The sequence below is a fragment of the Tenrec ecaudatus genome, chromosome 8, assembly GCF_050624435.1.
Source record: "Tenrec ecaudatus isolate mTenEca1 chromosome 8, mTenEca1.hap1, whole genome shotgun sequence".
NCBI classification, from domain to species: Eukaryota; Metazoa; Chordata; class Mammalia; order Afrosoricida; family Tenrecidae; genus Tenrec; species Tenrec ecaudatus.
The window spans coordinates 90,273,840-90,294,801 of record NC_134537.1 but is presented as its reverse complement, the minus strand read 5'-3'; the positions used below and the strand labels follow the sequence as shown (position 1 = coordinate 90,294,801).

The 20,962-nt window shown below is 48.8% G+C and overlaps 1 protein-coding gene across 1 annotated transcript; it reads left to right on the top strand.

The window, feature by feature from the left end:
- The first annotated feature begins 135 nt into the window (after positions 1-135).
- Positions 136-19,983, top strand: NPM2 (nucleophosmin/nucleoplasmin 2). Its single transcript, XM_075557213.1, has 8 exons — positions 136-190; positions 357-442; positions 599-721; positions 18,007-18,100; positions 18,527-18,708; positions 18,939-18,973; positions 19,801-19,834; positions 19,939-19,983. The coding sequence occupies exons 1-8, from the start codon at positions 136-138 to the stop codon at positions 19,981-19,983; spliced, it is 654 nt and encodes a 217-aa protein (XP_075413328.1).
- Positions 19,984-20,962: the final 979 nt, after the last annotated feature.

Genomic DNA, 20,962 nt, shown 5'->3' with positions numbered 1-20,962 from the left:
TGTGTCCTCCCACCCGTGTGTCAGCTAGCGCCTGCCGGCTAGGAGTTGCACCGCCTCCCAGGCCAGGCGATCTCGGGGAGCGGGTTCCCCTTCTTTACAGCTCTTGTCCCACCCCCAGCTTCTGCACCCCGAAGCATGTTTCGATGGAGCACCAGCAGCGGGTCTGAGAAGGGGACCAGCATCCTCTGGGGTGAGTTCCGCAGACAGAGGCTCACTCTCAGAGGTGGGCAATGCCCCAGCGTCTGTCCCCAAAGCCTGCACTTGGGGACATGGGAGCTGAGAGAGGGCCGGAAAGGAGCGGGGAGCACCTCCCTTGAGCCTCCGTGCCCCACTCCCCTCTCTCCCTCCCTCCCCAGGCTGTGAGCTCAATCAGGGGATGCCAACCTGTACCTTCAAACCCCAGATAGAGGGGAAGCAGGACTGTAAGCTGTTGCTGACTGCGGTGAGTATTCGCCGCCCCCCAACGGTGAGGATGGCAGAGCTGGGTCCTGCTTTAGAAGAGGAGGCTGGGAGGCTCCGGTCCTAGCAGACAAGACCAGGGTTTCCCCATCTGCCCTCTGGGTGGTGAGATAGCGCTGTCCATTTCAACTCTTCTCAGATTTGCTTGGGAGAGAAAGCCAACAAGGAGATGAATCTTGTGGAAATCCTACCGCCCGTGAATCAGGTCAAGAAGATAAAGCCCGTTACCATTGCCTCTCTCCACATCTCCATCCTACCAATGGTGAGCCTTTCCTTGCAGGCTGAGCAAACTGGCTGCCCACTGGGGCATCAGAAGGCTCCCCAACTTGGGCCTCCCTCTCAGGGTGGCATCAACCAGAGTGGGGGAAGCAGGGGAGCTTCTCTGTGTGGTCCTCTAACCACTAAGAGTCACGGAGAGACCTGGGCTTCCATTCCAGCTTTGCCCTCTGGCCTAGTTACATCTCCTTCTTGAATGATGGCATTTTCAATTGCTTACTGCTGGTGACAGACTTCATGTTTTACGTATTGGTGATTTCCCCGGGGAATCTCATTGATTCTAATTTTGTCTATTGGGTTTTCTAGGAAAGGATCGTTGTGGATGATGGCGACTTTGTGTCTTGGGCTTTTTTGTTTGTTTTTATCCTACTATGCTGACTGGCTAGGCCTTTCCAGAAGCTGTTGGGTAGACATGTTAAGCATCCTTATCTCGTTTGTTGATGTTGCTCTATTAAGAATAATGCTTTGGGTGGTGGTGGTGGTGCCTACGTGCTGTTGAGTTGATTCCCCCTCCTCCCCCCCCCCAGTACAACAAAAGTGAGACCCGGCTCAGTCCTGCACCGTCCTCCCAAGGGTTGGGTTTGAGCCCATTGTTGCCGCCACTGTGTCAATCCATCTCATTGAGAGTCTTCCTCTTGTTGGCTAGCCCTCTGCCTCGCCAACAAGAGATGCTGTCCTCCAGAGATTAGTGCCTCCTGATATGTCTGAAGCAATTGAGATGTCCTATATCTGGCAAGGCTTCAAACCTGTTCATTCTGATTAGACCCACTACAGTTTAACAAGGCCCCCAGATGATTCTTACTGATCCCCAGGTGTATTCATTCTTAACCTAGACTCACCTGGTGGGGATCTTGCTGAACTGCAGGTTTTGATTGGGTACATCTGGCATGGGAATATGCAAATTCCTATCCTGAGGTTAAACCAGAATGAACTGGCTCAAGCCCAATCCCCTTCTAGTTTACTTTCAATTATTTCAATCAGGAGTAGGTAGGAGTTAAACTTTGTCAAATGCCTTTGTATTCTTGATATCATGAGTTATTTCTTTAATCTGTTGATTGGTAAACTATAGTAATACAAAATAATTAAGTCTCTTTGCATTCCTGGGGTAAGCATTGATTAATTGTGGATCCCACAAGTCAAAACCCTGGACAACTTCAGTCTTTGTGTATCATGATGGTCTCTATTGGTCCAGTTGTGAGGATTTTGGTGTGCTTTACCTTGAGTTTGTAAATGCATCCTGAAGGCTTCAATCCGTGATCAGCAACTACTTCAAGTCCTTCTCAATTTCAGCTAGCAAGGTTGTTAATAAGCCTTTCTTCTCTCCTGATGCCACATTCTTCACATAGCCCAGCTTCTCTGATGATTTGCTCAGCATAGAGATTGAATCAGTATGGTGAGAGGACAGAACCCTGATGCACACCTCTCTTGATTTTAAACCACGTGGTGGTGCGTTCCCTGGTTCTGTTTGCACAACCGCCTCGATCTATGAGCACAATGAAGTGTTCTGGAATTCCCATTCTTAGGGCAATCCATAGTTTGTTATGATCCACTTCGTCAGATGTCTTGGCATAGTTTATGAAACAACTTTCTGGCATTCTCTACGTTCAGCCAAGATCCATTTGCTATCAGCAATAATGTCCCTTGGTCCACATCCTCTTCTGAATCCACTGTGAATTCCTGGAAGCTCCCTGGCAATATAGTGCTGTGGCCATGGTTGCATGACCGTCAGCACAAGTTTACTTGGGATTGGGATTAATGATGCTGCGGCTTCAGATACAAGACCGCTACAATGTCCAATTAGCATTATTGAAGTCTTTTTTAATATCTGTCGAGCCTGGGCTGCAGGTCGATTTTTGTTCATTTCATTCAGGGAGGGTAGAACACAGAGCAGAAGAAAAGGCAAGTTCAAATATATATATATTTCACTAAGTGGTATTGACAGAAGTAAAACAAAAGTATATTTCGGGAAAGTTTCAGGCGCCTTGGTTTATGATCCCATTCCTGGATTTCATCTCCAGCTTGTCCTCCTACCTGCAGAGGGAGATGGACACTCCTGTCCCTGAGAGAAAGACTGACAGCATCTCTTGCTAAGGGGATAGGGGGGGTTTAAACAAGAATTGCTCTGAGGGCACTTACAAACCTGCATTCCATTGGGATGTTAAAACAGATGCCCTCAGGCCAGGCCAAGGCCAGTAGAAGGGGGCTGGGAAAACGGGGGTCTGGGGGAGGAATGTTCTTGGGATAGTTCTGCTTCAGTGTGATGTGCACCTGTCTGTTTCAATGATGCTAGTCTATACTTTTGTGTTCCGTGAGGTCCCCTTTTTTTAAAAATCATTTTATTAGGGCCTCATACAACTCTTAACACAATCCATACATCTATCCATTGTGTAAAGCACATGTGTACATTCATTGCCCTCATCCTCAAAACCTTTGCTCTCCACTTAAGCCCTTTACATCAGGTCCTCCTTTTTTCCCTCCCTCCCCGCTCCTCCCTCCCTCATGAACCCTTGACAATTTATAAATCATTATTTTGTCATGTCTTGCAATGTCTGACATCTCCCTTCACCCACTTTTCTGTTGTCCATCCCCCAGGGAGGAGGTTATATGTAGATCCTTGTAATTGGTCCCCCCTTTCCACCCCACCCTTCCTCCACTCTCCAGATATCGTCACTCACACCACTGGTCCTGAAGGGATCATCCGCCCTGGATTCCCTGTGTTTCCAGGTCCTATCTGTACCAGTGTACTAGCTGGATTTGCAAGATAGAATTGGGATCATGATAGTCAGCGGGGAGGATGCATTTAGGAACCAGAGGAAAGTTGTATGTTTCATCATTGCTACACTGCACCCTGACTGGCTCATCTCCTCCCAGTGACCCTTTCGTGAGGGGATGTCCAATTGCCTACAGATGGGCTTTGGGTCTCCACTCCACATTTCCTCATTCACAATGATATGATTTTTTGTTCTTTGATGCCTGATACCTGATCCCTTCAACACCTCGTGATCGCACAGGCTGGTGTGCTTCTTCCATGTGGGCTTTGTTGCTTCTGAGCTAGATGGCCGTTTGTTTACCTTCAAGCCTTTAAGACACCAGACACTATATCTTTTGATAGCTTGGCACCATCAGCTTTCTTCACCACATTTGCTTATTCATCCGCTTTGTCTTCAGCGGTTGTGTAGGGAAGGTAAGCATCACAAAATGCCAATCCAATAGAAGAAAGTATTCTTGCATTGAAGGAGTACTTGAGTGGAGGCCCAATGTCCCTCCGCTACCCCAATACTAAACCTATAAATACATGCACATAGATCTATTTCCACATCCTCATATGTAAATATATTTACATATGTACATGCTGTATTTAAACATCTATAAATGCCCTTTGCCTCCTAGCTCTTTCCTTTTATTTTCTTCTTGTCCCACTATCCTGCTCAGCCTTCATTTGGGTTTCAGTAATTCCTCTCGGTTACATTGCCCTGATCAAACCCTATCAGGCCTCCTAAACCCTCTTCGATATGGATTTTGGATCACTAGTTGTTCCCTTGTCCCAGGGTTTGTTAACACCCACTTCCTTTCCCCGCCTCCCCCTCTCCATGCACGCCCCCAAATGTTGTTTTTTCCTCCAGATTATTTATCCCACCTATCTTATCTAGATAGACCTGCAGAGATAATAATATGCACAAAAACAAGACAGAGCAAAACAAAGCAACAAAAAAAAAAAAACCCAAAATGGCAGCAAAAAGCAAAGACTAAAAAAGAAAATCCTATAAATAGTTCAAGGTCCATTTGTTGACCTTTAAGAGTATTTTCCAGTCAAGTCTGATGGGGTGCCACATCCTGGTCCCGAAGTCTATTTTTGGTATTCCCTCGGGACTTCCTTGCTCTGCTCCCCTTGCTGTTCTGTTGCAAGCCCTTAGTGTTTGCCTTGGTGTGGTGGGGTCAGATGGGGAACAATTACCGCACTGTGTCTCCAGTGCTGCCTCCTGTAGCGCTATGGGTCAGTGAGGGATGTCATGTCTTGTAGTGGAGCTGGTCCTATGGTCCTTTCTGTGTTTTGGCTGCTCTGAGTGGGAATATGGTCCTCAGGGCTTAGTGGGCCAGGATGTGCTCCACTCTCTCTTCTTCCCCCTTTGTTTGCTCCCGTGTGCTCTGTGTGCTCTGATCAGACAGGTCCCTCTCCCTGAGCTGCAGTTTCAGTGCTGTCCTCTGTTGTGAATTCTTCTGGGGGGAGGGGGCCTGTTCACGTAGTTCAGATTGGAGTCAGCCCCCACTTTTGGTTTTCTAATGCTAGGTCTTTCCACAGTTCATTATAATATTTAACTTTGTCTTTTCATGGTGCCCTGTAAATTTGTTGGCTGTTCGGTTCTGTGGCTTCCTCATTTCTTCCATCTGCCTCAGCTACTCTCAGATGAAGAGCACATTTCAGAGACTTCTGACAACCACATTGATCTCTTCTTTCTTTCCTGACTGTTTAATGACCTTCTGCTTTCTTAATTGTTCTCGATGTCATCCCACAGCTCATCAGGTCTCCTGTCATCAGTGTTTAATGGAAGAAATCTGTTCTTGAAATTCAGGTGGAATACACTCAAGGCTGTCTTCTGGCTGTCCTAGACTTCTTTTCATTTTAATCAGCTTTAATTGATTTATCCGGTCCACAGTCAGACCCTGCCTGTCTTTGCTGATAATTGAGCTTCTCCGTTGTCTTGTCTCATAAATGCAGTCAGTTTGATTTCTGTGTGTTCCACCTGAAGAAGTCCACCAGCACAGGCACCAGGCTTGTTGCTTTAAAAAAGGCATTTGCCATGAAGAAGCCTTTGCCTTTCAAAAGTCTACCACGTGATCTCCCACTTCGTTTAAATGACCAAGGCCCTATTTCCCAACTACTGTTCCTTCCTCTTTGTTTTCAACAGTAGCCTTCCATTTACCAATAATTAGCCACGCATCTTGTTCTTCAAAGTGACCTCTTTGCTTTGTAACACTGGGCGGATGTTGCATAGCAGATATGTTCGAGGCCGTCCGTCAGGTGATCTCAGCCGCTGCTTCCCTGGGCGCTGTTTGCGGATCCAAATCAAATGAAATCCTTGACTGGGTCAGTCTTGCCTCTTTAGCTTCAGGTGGCTTATTGGTCCCGTGTGGAGACTCTTGTTTTATGTTGAAGTGCTTTTCATACTCAAAGCTGCCGTCTTTGATCTTCAGCAGCCAGTGCTCCAAGCCCTCCTCACTCGCAGCAAGCAAGGTGGTGTTGCCTGCATGTTACAGGTTGTGAGTAAGCCTCCCACAGGTAGCCTTGCTTCCCTGACTATTCAGCGGACAGGTTGAGCACGTATGGTGGAAAGGATTCAACCCGGCTGCACATCTTTTCTGATTTCAAACCAAACAGCACCCCCTTGTTCAGCTGGAAAAACGTGCCTCTTGGTCTATGTACAGATCTCACGTGAACACAATTTTTCTAGAATTCCCATTTTTCACAATGCTATTCATAGCTTATTGGGAGTCACACAGTCAAGTGCCTTTGCACAGCCAATAAAACAGATGTCTTTCTGCTATTCTCAACTGTCAGCCAGGTAGGTATCCGATACCACCAACGATAGCCCTCATTTCCACCATTTCTTCTGAACGCGGTTTGCATTTCTGGAAGCGCAGTCTTGAAATGCTGCTGCAACTGTTTTTGAATTGTCTTCAGCAACATTTTACTTGTGTGTGATATTTAACAGTACTACTTGGTCGTTTTCCCAGTTAAACCACCTTTCTTGGGATGGGTGTAACTATGGATCTCTTGTTGCTCGGCCAAGGAGCTGTCTTCCAAATGTATTGGCAGAGACTTGGGTCATTAAAAAACCCCAAAAACATTTCTATTGGTATTCTGTGAAGTCTTGGAGCCTTGTTTCTCACCAACACCTTCCGTGTAGCCTGGACTTCTTCACTTCCAATTGTTAGTCACAGGCTACTTCCTGGAAAAGATGGCCTTTGACCCCTTTTTCTTCTGTATGATTTCTTGGTTGCCTTATCTCACACAATCGTTATACCATTTTTGTGTTTATCGATGCAGTCTATGTATTCCTTCCATGTTATTTTTATGTTTCCTGCATCCTTTTACCCATAGAATCCCTCGATATTGCAACTGAGGCTTGAAGTTTTCCTTCAATTCTTTCACCTCTAGAACTGCTGATAAGGTTCCCTTTGGGTCTTCTAACTCCACGCACTTGCCCATGTCATTGGCAGACTGCTTTCTCAACTTGCCCTTGGGAATCTCCTGTTCTACTTTCCCTTCATCCTTCCTGCCTACTCGTGAGCTAGTCTACACTTGAACAAGTTTTAGTCTCTCTGCTGACATTTCCTTGGCTCTTTTCTTGCTTCCAGGTCTTTTTAATGACCCCTCGCTTTCTTCGTGTCTGAAGACTGATTTTATTCCATAACTTATCTGGTCTTCAGGTACTAGTGTTCATGCCCACCCTTCAGAGGGCCTCGAAGATTCAAGTGAGATATGCTCAAGGTTGTACTTTGGCTCACGAGGCCTTGTTCTCCTTTTCTTTAGCTTCAACTTGAACTTGAATGTAAATAACTGACAATCCATTCCACAATCACCCCCTGCCCCTGAACTGACTGTTTATATTGCACTTCCCTGTTGTCTTTTTCCACAGATGTGGCTGGTTTGCTTCCTGTGTATTCTATCTCGTGAGGTCCATGTATACAGCTTCCCTTTCTCCTGTTGAGAAAGAAGTATTTGTCACAAATAAGTGATTGGTCTTACAAAACCCTGTCATGTGATCCCCTGAAGAGTCTATCACTGAGGCCCTGTTTTCCAACTATCCACCCTCCTTCATTTCCAACGTTTGCATTCCAATCAGCAATAAATATCAATGCCTATTCATTGCATGTTTTAGCAATTGCAGACTGCAGAAGTTTGTAAAAGCACGAAACAAAACTTAAATTGGTTCCTCTTTGGCATTAGTGAAGGCCCCCTGGTGGCATAGTGGTTACACGTTGCACTGCCAACCACAAGATCAGCAGTTCAAAACCACCAGCCAGCTCCACGAGAGAAAGACAAGGCTTTCTCCTCCTGTACAGAGTTAGTCTCGGAAACTCTGTCAGCGTCACATGGATGTTATGCTATCACCAGTAAGGGGTAATTGAGGGTAGATCTTGAAATGTTCTTTGTGGCATGTGATTCCATCCTCTTCAGTGTGTCATTCCTGCCGTAGCAGTCTATTTGTCCAGTTCAAAATGGCCCATACAAGGTTTTAGACACGATACAAAAGTCATGATTGAGGAAAGAAAAGTTTAACTTAGACATTAAAATGTCAAACTTTTGTGGGTGAAGGGAGATGTAGGACGGCGTGAGACAAGACAAAATAATCATTTATAAATTATCAAGGGGGCCCATGGTGGGGAGTGGGGAGGGAGGGGGAAATGAGCTGATACCGAGGGCTCAAGTAGAAAGAAAATACTTTGAGAATGATGATGGCAACAGATGTACACATGTGCTTAACATGATGTATGCATGGATGGTGATGAGTTATACAAGCCTCCAATAAAATGATTTAAAATAATTTTTTAAAACTTTTATGCTGTGAAAGACTGTCAGGAAAATGCATAGACAAGCCACCAGCCAAAAAAACTGTTGCTATGGAGACAGTCAGCTCCTAGTGACCCGATGGCACAGAGCAGAAGAGCCTGTGGGTTTCCAGAGCGGTAACTCTTGGCAGAAGCAGACAGCCGCACCTTCCACTGGAAGAGCCAGCTGGGGAGGTTTCAGTCACTCACCTTTCAGTCAGCAGTTGAGCACCTTTGCGTCACCTAAGCCAGAGCTGGCGTAAATATCTGTAAACCACATTCGCTGCGAATAGATTTGTATCCAAAACAAAGATCCCTTGAAAATTAAGAATAAGAAACAACTCAATTAAAATTATCATAAGACCAAAGAGCCAAACAAAACACCTTATCAAAGAAGATATTCAGAGGGCAAATAGGCCTTTGAAAGTATGCTTTCCATCATGTGATATTACAATCCCACAAACGGAACTGAGGCGCCAGTCATAACACCTGTGACAGTTACTACACTCCCAGCACTGACGTCAGGTGCTGGGAAGAGGATGCGGAGCATCAGGGACGCTCCTGTCTTACTGACAGGAACTCAGAATGTGCATCCACTTTGGAAGACAGCTGGACAGTGTTTTACGAAGCGCAACATACGCTTACCATCTGATTCCTCACATTGACCCACGTGAGTGGGGAGCCCCTATCTGCACCTGCAGTGGAAAGTACCTGCGAATGAACGGGTCAGCCAGCTGTGTCCATCGTTGTCCCGAGGTCCTTCAGCAGGCGCAACGAGAACAGATAGAGCTATGCAATGACGTCTTCACAGGTGCAGGGATGAACTATCAAGCTATGGGGTGGGGCTGGGGCGTGGGGTGGAGGTTCTCTAGCATGTGGCGCAGCGAAAGAAGCCAATGTAAAAGGCTGCGTACTGTATGATTCCAACTAGGTGACATTCTGGAAACGGCCAAACCAGGGAGAAAAGTGAGACAGTCAGTGGGCATCAGGCGCTCCGGGAGAAGGGACAGACGGATACAACGTAGGGATCCCAGGGCAACGAAACGACCCTGTAAGTAGCATGATGGTGGCGGCTACATGACACTCCACACATCAAGGTCTGGCCAACTGCACAGCACAAAAATGAGCCCTAAATAAACCAGGACGTTGCTACCACAGCGTCGACATCGGTTCAGTTACTACCAGGGTCCCACACTGATTCCAGATGCTCCATGAGAAACTACTTCTTCCGGTTTTTCTATCAACCTCTTTTTAAAACAATTGTACTTTTAGATGTCTACTTGATTGGGTACTTTTAGCTGTATTTGTTTTCATCGTTTTATGTTTGTTTTGTGTATGTTTGTTAACTTTATTCTTTAACTGTGGACTCAAACATGCAGTGGGCCAAACAAGACACCGACATGCCTTAGATGCTCTGCCCAGTCGTAAAGTTTAGGTAACATTTTGAAAGACTGTACTGTCACATTATAATCGGAATATTAATCTTGATACAAGCCAGCCATTTTACTCAGATGTCCCTGGTTCTCCTTGTCCTTGTGTGTGTGTCTTTCAGTTTCACACGTTCATGGTCATGTTCCCCTCCCCACCCCCACAGTCTAAGTACTCACCAGTTCCAACATGCCCTTCAGGACGCCCTTCTGTAATCACACTCGCCTCCAGCCCTCCCTCCCTCACCTCTCCCCCTAGTCAGCCCCAAATCTGCCTTCCAGTGCCACCATTGTGTCACTTGAACATTGTCGCATAGACATTTATATCCATGGTATTAGCTACTGCACTCACCACGATGCTCTGGGGACCCGCCCACGTGGTTGCATGTGCCGGCAGCATGTCCCTTTTTCTTGGTGCGTAGTACTCCATCATGTGGAGGTACCACCATTCATTTAGCTGTGTGTCTGTTGAGGGACAGCTGGTTTGATTCCAATTTGATCTATTACAAATAAAACTAATGGGAGCATTTGTGTGGGGGCTTTGTGTGGACATGCGTTTATAGTTCTCTGGCACCAGTGCCCAGGAGTGCAAGTGTGGGATCACACTGCAGTTGTATAGTTAGTCAAAAATGACTGCACTGTTTTCCAGGGTAGCTGCTACCAGCAACGTGTGAGGGAGCCAGTGTCCCTAAACCCTTCCTAGTGAGTCACATTGTGTGTGTGTGTTTTCTTAAGCCACAGAGAGGTCTTGTGGTGGCTTTAATTTGCATTTCCTTAATGGCTAATGATGTTGAAAATCTGTTTGTGTTTATTTGCCAAAATGTTTTGTTTTGTACTATTGATTTCTAAGAGTTCTTTTTTGTGTTCTAAGTATCACTCCTTGATTGAATATGGAATTTATAAATATTCTCTCCCAATTTATAGTTTCATTTTTTATCTTCTCTGACGACCCTCCACTGAACAAGTGTTTAATTTTGATAAGTCTATTTTATCCATTTTTTGTGACTTTTGGTGTCAAATCTAAGAACTCTTTGCTTACTCTTACATCTGAAAGATTTTTTTTCTTTCTTTTTTTTAATCATTTTATTAGGGGCTCATACAACTCTATCACAATCCATACATACATCAATTGTGTAAAGCACATCTGTACATACATTGCCCTCATCATTCTGAAAACATTTGCTCTCCACTTAAGCCCCTGGCATCAGGTCCTCATTTTTCCCCTCCCTTCCCCCTCCCCACTCCTTCATGAAGCCTTGATAATTTATAAATTATTTTGTCATATATTGCCCTGTCCAATGTCTCCCTTCACCCACTTTTCTGTTGTCTGTCCCCCAGGGAGGAGGTCACATGTTCCTCCTTTCTAGCCCACCCTCCCTATGTCCTCCCATTATCGCCACTCACACCACTGGTCCTGAGGGGATCATCCGCCCTAAATTCCCTGTGTTTCTAGTTCTCATCTGTACCAGTGTGCATCCTCTGGTCTAGCCAGACTTGCAAGGTAGGATTCGGATCATGGTTGGGGGCGTTGGGAGGGGGGCAAGTGGAAGCATTTAGGAATTAGAGGAAAGTTGTATTTTTCATCATTGCTACATCGCACCCTGACTGACTCATCTCCTCCCCAAGACCCTTCTGTAAGGGGATGTCCAATGGCCTATACATGGGCTTTGGGTCTCCACTCCACACTCCCCACCTCATTCACTATGGTAAGATTTTTTGTTCTGATAATGCCTGATACCTGATCCCTTCAACACCTTATGATTGCACAGGCTGGTGTGCTTCTTCCATGTGGGTTTTGTTGCTTCTGAGCTAGATGGCCGCTTGTTTACCTTCAAGCCTTTAAGACCCCAGACACTATATCTTATGATAGCTGAGCACCATCAGCTTTCTTCACCACATTTGATTGTTTACCCTCTTTGTCTTCAGTGGTTGTGTCAGGAAGGTGAGCATCATAGAATGCCAATTTAATAGAAGTATTCTTGCATTAAGGGAGTACTTGAGTGGAGGTCCAATGTCCTTCTGCTACCGTAATACTAACCCTATAAATATAGGCACATAGATCTATTTCCCCATCATCATATATAAATATATTTTCATATGTACATGTCTTTATCTTGACCTCTATAAATTCCCTTTACCTCCCAGCTCTTTCCTCTATTTCCCTTGACTTTCCTCCTGTCCCACTATCAAGCTCAGTCCCCATCAGGGTTTCAGCAATTCCTCTTGGTTACATTACCCTTGATCATGCCCAACAAGGCCTCCCACACCCTCCTTACCACCAATTTGGATCACTTGCTGTTCCCTTGTCCCTGGGTTTATTAACACCACTACCTTTCCCCCACCTCCCTCTCTCCCATGTCCCCACAGAACTGTCGGTCCCATTTTCTCCTCCCATTGTTCATCCAGCCTATCTTATTTAGACAGACCTGCAGAGATAATAACATGCACAAAACAAGACAGAGCAAAACCAAGCAACAATATACAACAAAACAATGACAAAAAACAAAACACGAAATCAAAGCTTGTGGTTAGTTCAAGGACTGTTTGTTGGCCTTTAGCAGTGATTTCCAGTCCAGTCTGTTGGGGCACCATGTCCTGGCCCCAAAGTCCACCTTCAGCATTCCCTAGGAACCTTGCCGCTCTATTCCCTTGCTGTTCTGTTGCACCCCCTTAATGTTTTGCCTCAGTGTGGTGGGATTAGATCGGGTGCAATTCACACACTGTTTTCTCTGATGTCCCCTATAGGGCTATGGGTCAGTGAGGGGTGTCATGTCTCATAGTGGGGCCAGCCATGTGGTCCTCTCTGTGGACTGGCTGCTCTAAAAGGGGACATTGTCCTCATGGCCTGGTGGGCCATAATGTGCTCCACTCTCTCCTCCTCCCCCTTCATCTGCTCCCATGTGCTCCCATCAGCTATGTCCCTCTCCCAGAGCTGCAGATTCAGTGCCGTCCTTTGAAATACATTCTTCTGGGGGGAGGGGCAGATGTCCACTTAGTAGTTGGTGTTGGGGCCGGCCCCTCAGACCTCTCCACTGTTTCCCTACTCCACGCCGGCATGTTGCGTTCACATCTTGGAGCACTGGGTTGAAGTCTGGCCCCTCTTTCCCTTTGGAGATGTAAACAATGCCCTTCCCTGGGTGGGTTAGTGCCCTGTGCCCCCACTATCCATTTCTTTTTTATTATTTTTTCCTTTCCCCACCTCCTTTTTAGTTGTCTACCATGTGTATCCCTGGATTTGGTCTGGTCCCTGCCATATTACCTGGTCCTCACCCCAGGAATGTTTGTGTACTTTTTCCCTGTGTCCCTTTTGTATTTTTGTAAGCTTACCTCAGCAGACTTTGAATTCTTTCCAACCTTAAGCCAATGCTATCTTGAGGTCTTTTTCTCTCTCTTGCCCTCTGGGTGAGGTTGTTCTATCTGAAAGATTTCCTATTGTCTCTGATTTACATCTGTGATGCACCTGAGTGACTTTTGCGTAAGGTTCAGGTGGAAGTCCCTCTCTCTGCCTCTTGCTGGTGTTGGGCACCATAGAGTAGATGCTGACTTGTGGAGACCCCACTGGACAGGGTAGAGCTGCCCCATAAGGTTGTCTAGGCTGTAATCCTAGTGGCACTGTTTGGCAAGCCTTGGCCTGCTAATTGCTAGGTTGGTGGTTCAACCCATCAGATAATCTGAGAGAGAACGATGAGGCTACTGATCCTGTAAAGATTCACAGCCTTGGAACGTACACAGAGTCAGTGAGAGAATGAACTAACTCGGTGGCAGTGGATTGGGTTTGGACTCATCTTTACAGGAGTAGGAGCCACTGGGTGAAGTCTTTCAACAAGTCCCACTCACCCAATCCTTACAACCCATTGACCCAGAGTTTAGTCCCAGCGAATGAACTAAAAGGTGGCAGGACTCCAGGCTTTCTGCTGAGCACCATGTGAGAGTTAGATCAGGGTATCATTGCCGTGAGGTCCCTGGGTGGTACACACAGTTAACGGAAAGGGAGGAGCATAGGGTCCAGCCAGAGGTGCCTTGGAAGAAAGGCCTGGCATGCTTCTTGTGAAAAACCAGCCCTTGAGGAGCCTGCGGAGATGGTGCAGGTAGCTCACACACCCACTGCTATCCCAAAGGTGGAGGGGGAGCCCACCAGGAGGCACCTGGGAAGGAAGGGTTGGAACTGGAGGTCCGTCACATGTGGTGGTCATGTTTTCATCTCCCCACACCTTTATGTCTTCATGTTCCGTGTGTCTGTGTGTCTGTGTGAGGGGGGGCACGTTAGAGTCATGGTATATTCCGATAGAATAAACATTCAGAGTTTTAACTGAATTTTCTTTTTTCCTCAACCGTTTCATTGGCATATAATTTATATATCATACGATTGAGTTGTTCAATCATATCAACGGGAATTGTACAATTGCCACCACATCTAAGAGTTCACACACGCACATGCGCACACACACACACCATGGTTAGATTGCCTTTACAATGAGTTGTGCAGTCACGGTCAGTTCACACCTCAGGCGGGTGTGTTCTGTAAGCAGTATTAGCTTGTATTGTATTGTATTGTTTGGTTATATTGATTGCTCATATACTTGGGTTTACTTCGACCCTCTACTTTCCTACTATTCCTTCACTAATTGTTCCTTTTTTTTTTTTTCCTTTTCTGTCTTTTATTAGATGGGCCAGGTTTCTTCTTTCCTTGTCTACTGGCTTGGGAGCTGAAGATGCTAATTTTTTCTGACTATCCTTCAGCGTTTAGCAATCACGTGCGACTCAGCAGAGCCTGTTTCATTCCTCCTGAGGACTTGAATCTCTTCCCAGCTTCCCTGTTCTCACCAACCTAGTGTTTTAGCTCCGACTTGGAAATCTTCCCAAACTGATCATCACTAGTGTTATTTTCTATTACACTTAATGTTTATTTAGAAGTCCTGCTGGCATGGTGGTGATGCAGTGGGCTGTAATCCGCAAGGTCAGCAGTTCAAAGCCACTAGCCATTCCTCAGGAAGAAAGACGGGTCTTTCTCCTCCAGTAAAGAGTTATGCTGTGACTCTGCCTGGCTGGACCTGTATTCTGACCTCATCCTTTCAGGACAGGCGATTGGCCACCACGGTGGAGTCCATTCCAATGCGTAGCAGCTTTTCTCCCCTGCTATCAAGCCGTCCACTGAACTGCTCCTTCGTGTTTCTGAGAGTGTAAACCTTTATGGGAGCAGACAGCCTCAGCTTTCTGCTGCCGAGCTGCTGCTGAGTTTGAACTGCTGGTCTTGTGGTTAGCAGCCCACTACTTGGCCCACTACAGAATCAGGGCCCCTTAGCAACCTTATGCTGGTAGACAGGGACATTCTCTGAAACTTGGAAGATGCCTTTTTTAATTCTGGTTGCTGCTGCTGCTGCTGCTGCTGCTGAAATCCTTAATCTTTGATTACTGCTCCATTTTTTGGAAATCTGGCTGAGTTGAAGAGATTCTCCTTGTTTTTGTTTGTTATCTATAGTCTCATCACAATACATTTAGTGTGGATTTCTTTTTCTCTCTCTATTCAAGACATAAGCTTTCTGGATATGAAGCTTCAAAGGCTTTGATCTTCTATGGGAAATTCTTCATTGTTATCCCTCTGAAGGACTCCTCCCTTCTACGTAACAACTTCAGTGTCATGTTTTCAGTCTCTCTCTCTCTCTCTCTCTGTACACATTGGCTATTTCTTCACATTGCTATTCCAGTTTACTAATTCTGGCTCCAGCTGGTTTATTCTGGTTTTTTTTAACCCCTTGCTCAGTTTATCTTGCTGCTTACACAAACACAAAGCCAGTTCCATGTGTTAGACAAATTTACTGTACAGAAATTTGCAAATGATGTCACCACACGTATTTGGTTTACATTAAAAGTACGTGTGTTTGTGGAAAAAAACAAACAACTAAGCCAACTTTCTGTCTTTGAGTCAATTCTGATTCATACCAGCCCTAAAAGGCAGAGTAGAACAGGCCCTGTGGGTTTCTGAGACAGTAACTCTTAACAGGAGTAGAAAGCCTCGTTGTTCTGCAGGGAGCAGCTGGTGACTTTGAACTGTTGACCGTATGGTTGGCAGGCTCAAAAGAAATCTGTGGACATATTCCATTCTCTTTTCATTCCGTTTTTCCACCAATTTTTTGAAGGCCCTTGTTTTGTTTTCTTCTAGAAATTACATTTGGATCTTTTCAAAAATATTTCTTTTAGTGGTTCTTGTAATTTCTACTTTTGCATTTATTTGTTTCTAATCAATCTTCATAGTTTTCTAGATTAATCTTCTATCTTGAGTTCTTGAATTGTGCTGCTGGCAAAGAATACTGATTGCTAAACGGATTGCTAAAGTGACAAACTGATCGGTCTTGGAAGAAGGAGGGCCCAAATGCCCCTGAGAGGAGAAGTTGGTGAGACTGCACCTCACATTCTTTGGGCATGTTGTCAGCGGAGGCCCGTCCCTGGAGAAAGATGGACATCACGTTAGGGAAAGCCGAGGGGCAGTGAGGAAGGCCCTCAAGCAGTTGGATGGACGTGGGGGCTGCAACAACGGGCCCAAACATGAGAACAACCGTGAGGATGGCACCAGCCTGGGCAGGGGTTCATTCTGTTGTGCGTAGGGTCGCTGTGGGTCAGAACAAACTCGGCGGCCCCTAAGGACAACTGGAGTCCTCGGCTGTGCTAGCCTGCAGTCCTTTTGCTTCTGCCGACGGCAGCAGATGGTTGCTGACGTGTTTTGTGACATTCAGTCAAACATAAGGAAACACCTTTCTAGCATTGGCTGCTGTCAGCCAAGATCCATCAGCCAGCAGCCCTGGTAGCTCCTCCTTCCCCCTGATCCTCTGAATCTGCCTGGACTTTCTGAGACTCCCTGTCTGTGTGCTGCCGCCGCCTTTAAACCATTGTCAGCAAGTCTCCCTGGCTGTGCCATCAGGGCATGGCTACCCCATGTTCTGTCGGGTCACCTTGGAGCGGGGGCAAACCTGGGTCTCCCAGTCAGCTGGCCAGGGAGCCTTCTTCCAGACTCCATGGTGCCTGAGAGCAGCTGCTTCCAGAGCCGCACCGGTGGGGGCTCCTTTAGCTCCTACCCAAGCATCTTTGTAACTGTCCTTTAGGAGTTAAGTGCTTGTTGTCAGTTGGCTGCTAGCCAGAGGTGGTTGGTTCAAACCCACCTCCAGGCTTCTACTCATAAAGATTGCAACGTAGAAACCCCCCTGGGGCGAATCTGCCATGTTCCATTGGGCCCTGATGAGTGGCAGACTACCGTGACAGCAAGCACCTTGCACGGGCACAGGGCTGGGTGGCTGGTGTTGAGTTGCTGCTTTTAGCTTGTTTGGTGTCGTCCTCTCTCCTCAACTCTTGTCCAGGGACGTGGCACTGAGGCTGCAGTCCCCTGAGGCTTCTGTCCCCGCACCATGGGCGGATCCTCTCCCTCCTTGGTGCAGGCCTCGGCCCTCCATGTGTGAGCATGGCTGCTTTCCCTGCCGAGCTGTTTCCCTGCCGCAGCCTCTGTCTTATTTCTGGAGCAAGGAGACCCCCTTGCGCAGACTGGCTCGCTCAGCCCTGCGCTACAGACGTCACCTCTGGTCCAGTGTCGCCAGGTGTGGTGAGCACAGCGTCTTCGTTTGGTTTCTTTGCGGCAGGGCTGCGGCAGGAGGGCTGGGGTCCATCTGTACGTCCGCGCCCCCCTTGGTAATGCAGTGCTGCCTGCTTTCTGGGCCTGTCAGACGGGCTGGACTGAGATGTGGCAGGAGGGGCGCTCTGCCTGGAGCCTAGCAGGTGGTCGGAACTGGGCACACAGAAGTGGTCAAGTGGTTGTAGTTAGCTCGTATTCTGGAAAACGGGTCCGGGGCCAAGGCAGTAAGTCCCGTGCTACCCTTACGAGCTCGTAAGGATGGTGCAGGGCCGGGCTGTGGTCTGTTCTGTTGTCATAGGAACCATCTCCCGGCCCCTAACAACAAGGGAGAAAGACGAGTCAGGCCTTACTCGATTTCCCGTTTGGGCTCATACGCATCCCACGCGTCGTACGTCCAGAGACACAGGGAATATTGTCCATAGAAACCCAGTTCCGCTCTTCTTGGATCGGATTCCTCAGCGTGGCAGCGGCTATCTGTCATCGTGGGGCGAACGCGATGGTCTCGGGGACACATTTCTTCAGGAGGCCACAGGGTGGCCGCGAAGGCCGTGGGGCCCCGTGGACATGTGACAGGTGACATGTATGTGGTGGGCAGACACCGAGGATGACCGCTGCGGCCCACGGCCCGCAGCCAGGCGCTCAGGCTGAGCTGGCTCTGTCTGGTCCCCACGGCAGGTGTCCTTCGTGGGCTTGGAGTTCACCCCGCCGGTCACGTTTCAGCTCCGGGCTGGCTCCGGCCCCGTGCTCCTTAGTGGGCAGGAATATTACGGTAGGTCCTGGGCTCTGAAGGGCGAGGGCCAGAGCGGGGCTCACTCCCCGGGGCGGCTAGAGAAGACCCTCCAAGGCGGCCGCATGCACGGGAAGCCACAGGCAAAGCTGCGTCACCTCTGGCTGGGCCTCAGCCACGCTGCACTTGAGGCCACGCGAGGGTGGGCACGTGTGGGCACGTGTGGCCGCCCCTCCAGAGGGTGGTTGGGCTGCTCAGAGAAGCGCACACTGCCCGGTGTGTAGAGAGCGGGTCCATGGGAAGCCCGAGGGGAAACCGAGGCCAAGGCGAATGGGTGCGACACAGGCCTCTGCGGCATCGCTGGGGGCCCGTGGGTAAGTGCCCGGCCACGGAACAGGTGGTCGGCGGGCCTTGCCCCCTGAAGCCCTGGGACGCTGCCTTTCTCCCCACGCCCACCTGGCCCGACAGACACGCCCGACCTGAGCTGGAGAGATGAGGAGGAGGAAGGAGATGAGGAAGATAGCAGCAGCGACGAGGATGACGACGAGGAGGACGACGAGGAGAAAGAAGCTCTGTTCTCAGAAGAAGAGGAGGCGCCCGTGAAGCAGTTGAAGAGACCGGCACCGCAGAAGCAGATGAGTGCTGCTAAGGTGGGGACAGACATGGCTCCCGGTGAGCTGGTGACCCCGGGAGGTGCCTCAGAGCCTGGGCACAGCGACAGGGGCCAGGCCAGAGCTCCTCAGTCTGTGGGTCGGTCATTTGGCAGGTGGGTGGGTCAGGGTACAGGCTGGCGAGCAGCTGAGGACCTGGTGGCCATTGGGGAGTCTGTCCTGCACGGACCCCACCCTCACTCTAACGAATCCTTGTCTTTGGTTCCTAGAAGAAAAAGCTGGAGAAGGAAGAGGAGGCCACGAGGTATCTCTCCCTCCATTTATTAAACTGGACAAAGTGCGTGAGTTGAGGAGCGCAGGGCCAGGGAAGGAGGCCCAGGCGCTGGGCTGCGGTGCACAGGGCAGTGGGAAGCAAGAGAAAGACCAGGCTTTGGGCTCCCTTAAATCATCGTAGTCTCTCTCCCACCGGAGAGTCACTGCAAGTCAGCCCTGACTCGACGGCAGTGAGCGTGACAGCTGATTCACGGAGTCCTCTCTCCACAGTAGAATGCGACCTCAAACCCGCTGCCTCTGAGGAGCCTCGGGCTCACAGCTGTGCTGGGGAGCGTGTGCTTAGGGCGTGATGGGATATCAGCTGTAGTGTTTGCTGGACACCAACAGTGTGAAACAGACCCAAAAGAAATAGACCACTGCTAATGTGGGTGGGGGACAGGAGGGGGGAGAGAATGGTCACTTACTCGCTTTTAAACTAGTGTGTTTCACACTGCTTTTATAATGAAAAAATACCCACATGCCAGGGAGGCTGCAGGAAGCTCGTGGGGACGTTCTGTACCTGGTCATTCCACTTTCGCACAAACGTTGAGGCGCCCCTCGTGTTGGCGAGGAAGAAAAGAAACGGATGAGAGACTGAGCAAAGAGGAAAGGGCATCCTATGTAGAGAGCCGGGCAGGCAGGCAGATCGGCGGTGTGGGGGGGGGGCTGCATATAGCAGTGAGGGCTGCAGCTCCTGCTTCTGGAAACCGCCCATCCTAGCTGGGCACTAGTTGGCCTGGCCACTGGACACGCATCGCACTGAGCTCTTTCCCACCCCTGTCCTCCCCTCCCCATTCCTGACACCTGGCCCTGTTGTAGGTCCACTGCTAAAGACAAGAGCCCATTCAAAAAGGTGAGTGCTGCTGCCCTTGGGGTCGGGAGTCTTTGGCAAGGCAGGCCAAGCCCTGGAGGGAAGAGGGGGCTGGGGAGTACTGAGGCCCCCTCCTCTCTCCACAGGCCAAGCTCACACCCAAAGTTAAGAAGGCTGTATCCAAGAAGTAAGACCCCAGGAACCGACTGGAGCAGTGGCCACCACGCTGGTTGGGCCTTTCCTGGGGTGACTCCTGGCTCCAGTTCCTCTCCATCCCTGAGTATGGATGCAATGGGGTCTTGGGGAGGGCAAGACAAAAAGTCCCCCTCAACACCCTCCGCTCTCCAGTCCCAGCAGGACTAGGAGAGAAGGGCCCAAACCCACAATAAAGTTTGCTTTATCAAAACCTTGCTTTCCCTCCTCTTCCCTTCTAACTGGCTGCAGTGAGTGCATGTGCCCAGCAGAGGGCGGCGGTGCACCAGCACACCCAAACCCTGCCACCATCTACCCTAGCCCCCAGGCTGAAGCATTGCCAGAGCCTTGGAAGAGAGCCAGCCCCAGCCGCTCTGCTGGTCTCCCTCTCTACTCCTGGGACTCCAGCCTCATTTTTGAAGCTAGGGCCGCATATCACACCCTGGCTCTCCTTCCAGGGGCAGGCCTAGGACTGGTGTGGGTCTTCCCACCAATATGCTCCCTGCAGCAAGGGCCCAGTGTCACAGGGACAGAACTTAAAAGGTTACCATTGCTGCCCCGACTGGAAGCCCAGCCTCTAGAGGACCAACCCTTCAGTCCTCAGTGGGCTGTCAGGTGCTGGGGTGCATCTATTAAGAGCCTGCCTCCCGAAGAGCTCTTCGCCAACCCACCTTCATACGTGTGAAGACGGGTGTCCCAGCCTGGACCTGACCTTCAAGAGCCCTTCCAGGTGGGGTGGAGAGAGCAGGCTCTATGGGGGCCTTAAGCCCCACAAACTACCTAAAGAGGAGCTCACGTCTAACCAGTGAAATATTGGGATTAGGCCAATGGCTGTTGGGTGCTGCTGAGTTCCAACTCATGCGACCCTGTGTGCAATAGGAGCCCCTGCCCGGTCCTGTGCCCTCCTCACAATCGTCACAGTTGAGCCCATTGTCGCAGCCACTGTGTCACCCCACCTTGCTGAGGGTCTTCTCTTTC

Bases quoted from the DNA above. Each gene is read 5' to 3' on its own strand.
- NPM2 (XM_075557213.1), top strand. From the start codon at position 136: ATGTTTCGATGGAGCACCAGCAGCGGGTCTGAGAAGGGGACCAGCATC. The intron at 18,101-18,526 runs GTAGGTCCTGGG...CTGGCCCGACAG, and splicing joins TAGTGGGCAGGAATATTACG to ACACGCCCGACCTGAGCTGG. The intron at 18,709-18,938 runs GTGGGGACAGAC...TTTGGTTCCTAG, and splicing joins AGCAGATGAGTGCTGCTAAG to AAGAAAAAGCTGGAGAAGGA.